Source organism: Neofelis nebulosa, chromosome 3 (genome assembly GCF_028018385.1).
Source record: "Neofelis nebulosa isolate mNeoNeb1 chromosome 3, mNeoNeb1.pri, whole genome shotgun sequence".
Lineage (NCBI taxonomy): Eukaryota > Metazoa > Chordata > Mammalia > Carnivora > Felidae > Neofelis > Neofelis nebulosa.
Window position 1 is genome coordinate 16,759,251 of NC_080784.1, and position 4,925 is coordinate 16,764,175.

Below are 4,925 nucleotides of genomic sequence, written 5' to 3' on the forward strand. Positions count from 1 at the left end.
CTTGTGCTATAAATACAGCGGCCCACATGCTGCGGAGACACGGTGTTCCCTCCGCTCGCCGGGACAGATAACATGAATTTGCCCTTTAAACGTCCCAAGCCGAAGGCACAGCCCCCGGCCCACCCCTGCCTCCCGGAAGCGCCTTCGCCCCGGTTGCCCTCTGCCGAGGAGGGGGACGGCGAGGGGGTGTCCAGGCACCTGCCCAGCCAATGCGCACGGCGCGCACGGCCCCGGGGTCCCTCCTCCTCTCGCGAGAGACTGGGCGGGGGATATAAGGCGGGCTGCGGGGCGACGCGAGCGGCCCCTTCGCGTCGCGCAGGGACGGAGAGCGGGCGGCCGTGCCTGGCCGGGCGGAGGCGAGAGCGAGAGCGCGGCTCCCGGAGGCTGTGTGCGCCCGGCAGTCACCATGACTGATCACGCCTTGAGCTTCCTGAAGGATTTCCTGGCCGGCGGCGTCGCCGCTGCCGTGTCCAAGACCGCGGTCGCCCCAATCGAGAGGGTCAAACTGCTGCTGCAGGTAAGGACGGCGCGGGCGCGGCGCGGCCAGCCTGGTGCGGGCCCGGCGGGGCGCGCGGGGCGCGGGCGAGCTGCAGCGGCGCGGGGGCGCGCGGGCGCGGGGCCGGGCCGGCCGCCGCAAATCTGTGCTAGGCCACAGGCCCCGCCGCCCGGCCTACTGGAAGGGGAAGGTGCCCTCTGCGTAGAGACAGGTCCAGCGTCAGTAGCAGATTCCTGGTGTCGGGTGGCGCCCTGCGTTCGGGTGTCTATATATGGAAAGCCACCCCGAGTGGGTTACCGCCAGCCAGATCCTGCTCCTGGGACGGCACTGACGCTCCGCTTAGGCCTCATAGGTCGGCCTCACCTTTTGATTTTCAGTGTTCGTTGCACCTTTTCCCCCGTGCATCCACCGTCTACAATAAAAACCTCAAAATAATTGTTACTCAAAAGCCAGCTTACTGTGACCCACGCACTAACGCTGTAGGCTGACATATATATTATTTATCTTTGCATAACCTCTGTAAGGAATTTTCTCCCGTTTCGCAGCGGAAGAAACAGGTTTTGACAGATTAAGTAGCAGTTTTTAGAGTAAATTCAGATTGTCTTACCCTGTCCCCAAATCTTTTCCTCTGCAGCCTGATCTCTGGTTTATCATCATCTCCATCGTGTTTTTCTCTACTTGCCCCGAAGGCAGGGGCCCCTCAATGAGAAACTGGGCCTCCTCAGTTTGGGAGTCAAAATTATCATAAAGAAAAACCCCAACAAATTGCTCACTTGCAAACAGCAACAGACCCCTCAATAATTAGTTACTTGCATAATCTGCTTGCAATTTTTCACGCTCTAATATCTGGTGGATTTATTCTCCTCCTTCTGTTAGAGCATCTAGTACTCAGAGATCCTGGTCTCCAGGGAGACTCCGTGAAATTGAAGAATCATTAGCTCCTGCCCATCCTGTCTGTTAAATTAGAGCAGGGGCCCTTTAGGGCAGGGCCCTTTACCTCCCTTTCAGCCCCCAGTACAGTTCTGGAACCTAGGGAAAATGTAGTGCATACATGACTCTGTTTACAATGAAATATTTTCAGTTTATTTGGGGAAGAACCGTTTCTCTCAAATGCCCTGATAAGTGGGGCAATATTGGATTTTTTTGGCTTGTTATCCAACTAGCCGACATATTTATTTGGACTTGATATCTGATTTCCCCATTTATTTAAGAAAGAAAATCAGGGAGTGGTAAGCATTCATTTTCCTCCTATCCTCTTTCCATTCCCCCCCCCCCCCCCCCCCCCCCCCCCCCCCCCCCCCCCGCTCTGGCCGTCCTCACCCAATTCCTTCCGCCCTCCCCTCTCCTCCCCCCACAGGTCCAGCATGCCAGCAAACAGATCAGTGCTGAGAAGCAGTACAAAGGGATCATTGATTGTGTGGTGAGAATCCCCAAGGAGCAGGGCTTTCTCTCCTTCTGGAGGGGTAACCTGGCCAACGTGATCCGTTACTTCCCCACCCAAGCTCTCAACTTCGCCTTCAAGGACAAGTACAAGCAGATCTTCCTGGGGGGCGTGGACCGGCATAAGCAATTCTGGCGCTACTTTGCCGGTAACCTGGCTTCCGGTGGGGCAGCTGGGGCCACCTCCCTCTGCTTTGTCTACCCACTGGACTTTGCTAGGACCAGGTTGGCTGCCGACGTGGGCAAGGGTGCTGCCCAGCGTGAGTTCAGTGGTCTGGGCGACTGTCTCACCAAGATCTTCAAGTCTGATGGCCTGAAGGGTCTCTACCAGGGTTTCAGCGTCTCTGTCCAGGGCATCATTATCTACAGAGCTGCCTACTTTGGAGTTTATGATACTGCCAAGGGTGAGAGAGGGGCCTCAGGGGGTGCGGAGTGGGGAGGAGGAAGGTCCCTAGGGGTCTGTCACTCACAGAGGACCTTCTATTTATTAATCTTGGGTTTTTTCTCCCCTAGCCCCTGGGCTATACTGAAGCTTCTGAATGAGGTGGTACGGTGTGGATAAATGGCTAAAGGGCTCTCCTTGTCCTCTACTGAAATAAACTCTGGCCTGGAGTTACTCAGAGAGGGAGAAGGGGAGCCTGCTTCCCCCTTGCCACAGCTCTGTCACTCACGACTTGGAACTCGGGGATCTCCTTCACATGCCCTGTTCCTTGGGCAGAACTCGGGGTTCCCTGGATCCCGAGGGCAGCCCCCAGCTTTGGCTGGCTGCCTGGTTATTTGTGAGGCGCCCCACAAAGGTCAGGTCCTTCCAGAAGGGTAGGGCATGGAGTTGGAGGCATGGTAGCCTCTTCTCCATCCCTTCCTGCTTTTTGCTGAGCTGCTGAGAGAAATCACTTCATAGCCATTTGGCTTCTTGCCTCTGCACACAGGGATGTTGCCTGACCCCAAGAATGTGCACATTATTGTGAGCTGGATGATTGCCCAGAGCGTGACAGCGGTCGCGGGGCTGGTGTCCTACCCCTTTGACACTGTCCGCCGTAGGATGATGATGCAGTCTGGCCGGAAAGGGGGTAAGCTTGACACCTGTGGGTCTCTTATTTCTCTGCCCAAGGAGAACCGCAGTCAGTGCTCCTTCCAGTCTTCACTATTCTCCTTGTTAAAATGATGTGATAAGGACTTAGGAAAGAAAACTTATGATCAGTCTCCCCTCGCACGGTCAGCTGGTCCTTTAGAGAAGAGAATTTGCTTCTATCAAAGGGATAAGAACATCAAAAATGAGATGTCGAGATGTGACTCGACTAGTATTACAGAGGCCTTAGGCCCTTTTCCCTTAGGGCCGGGGTACAGAAACACAGAAAATGAATTAATTCGTTTACTTAAAAATAATTCTTGCTTCTGTCATCTTGCTACTCTAGGTGTTAGTGGGAGAGGATGTCTTTGTTGGGTGAGATGGCCTGGAGCGGTTTTGGCTGCCATAGATCGAAACATAGGAAATTGCCATTTTTGAGGTCAAAAAGTCAAACCTTAGTGCCATATGGTTCAGCTTAATAGCTGTGTCTCTTTTAACGGTGTCCTCTTGGGCAGCAGAATCTGAGACTCCACCTGTTTTCTCACCCATAAGAAAGGGGACCGTCTAGCTTAATACTTCCCGCTCCACCCGATCCCCTGATTGTACAGCTTGACCACGTGTGGGTGAGCTGGTTAACCGCCCCAGTTCTTCACTTGATCTTGGGTTGAAGGAGTGGGCTTGACAAAAGATGCTGCCTGCTAGTTATGCAAGGAAGGGGGTGTTTAGCAGGATGCCTAGAGCTGAAGTGACTGACTTTTCTAACTGTGCAGATGTCTTTCAGAGGAAAAGCCTCTTTCCTCTAGAATTCTGGAGCCCTTACCGACATTTGTTTCCACAGCGGATATTATGTACACTGGGACGGTGGACTGCTGGAGGAAGATTGCAAAAGATGAAGGAGCCAAGGCTTTCTTCAAAGGTGCCTGGTCCAATGTGTTGAGAGGCATGGGCGGAGCTTTCGTATTGGTATTGTATGATGAGATCAAAAAATACGTCTAATGTAATCAAAACTCAAGTTCATTGGTTCCAGATCCATTGTGTGGTTTAATAGACTTTTCCTATGGGAAGTAAAAAAGATAGATCTGGGATAAAACCAGACTGAAAGGAATACCTCAGAAAAAAATGCTTCATTGAGTGTTCATTAAACCACAGATGTATTTTGTATTTATTTTACATTTAAATTCCCACGTCAGATATGAAATAACTTATCATACTTGTACAATTAACTGAAGAACTGATAATGAAGAAGATAACCTAATGTGACACCCCAATAAAGACCACTTAACACACCTTGTTTTACTGAGTTCTTACTAACTGCTGTGTGGATTTAAAAATAAGACCAGCAATGCAGATCTTCTAGCAGGACTCATTTATAACTCTGTGGCCCAGCTTCTGAATGTCAGATATCATACTGTGTATCTTGTGAGTACCTACAATGCTTCAAGTTGGGCTTTCACACTTTACGTTTATGCACTTTTCTGTCTTACCTCATACCATGGTGCTTGAGGCTCCAACATGGCGGCATGGATCATAGCTTTCGTAATCCCACCTTATTTTATGTGCTTTCGTGCAATCTGCAGGGACTCTGAGGGTACACGGAGCAGTTTCAAGAATTTTGTGAGATTAGGGAATGTTCTTAGTGCCTTTAGAGAACTGTGATGCTTCAGTCTCACAAGCGGACACCATTGGTTGAGAGTCAGTTAACAGGTTAGTATTTAATACCTGTTAGGCTCTGTGGAAGACGGGAATTCATTCTGAAAGAAGCTTAAATGCGGGTAGGGAGAGGAGTGAAATGGCCATTACTAAATAATGTAATGTCTACTATAATCTTGGTTGAGTAGGACTAGAAGGGGGCAGATGAAATGTGGGGAGTGGCAGGAGATGTGGGCCTGAAAGAAAACAGCTAGAGTTAGATACACGGGT

General features: G+C 51.1%; 1 protein-coding gene across 1 annotated transcript; it reads left to right on the plus strand.

Moving 5' to 3' along the window:
• Window positions 1-286: 286 nt before the first annotated feature.
• SLC25A4 (solute carrier family 25 member 4) lies at window positions 287-4,291 on the plus strand. Its single transcript, XM_058720001.1, has 4 exons — window positions 287-517; window positions 1,854-2,340; window positions 2,866-3,006; window positions 3,844-4,291. The coding sequence occupies exons 1-4, from the start codon at window positions 407-409 to the stop codon at window positions 3,999-4,001; spliced, it is 897 nt and encodes a 298-aa protein (XP_058575984.1). The 5' UTR covers window positions 287-406; the 3' UTR covers window positions 4,002-4,291.
• The last annotated feature ends 634 nt before the right edge of the window (window positions 4,292-4,925 follow it).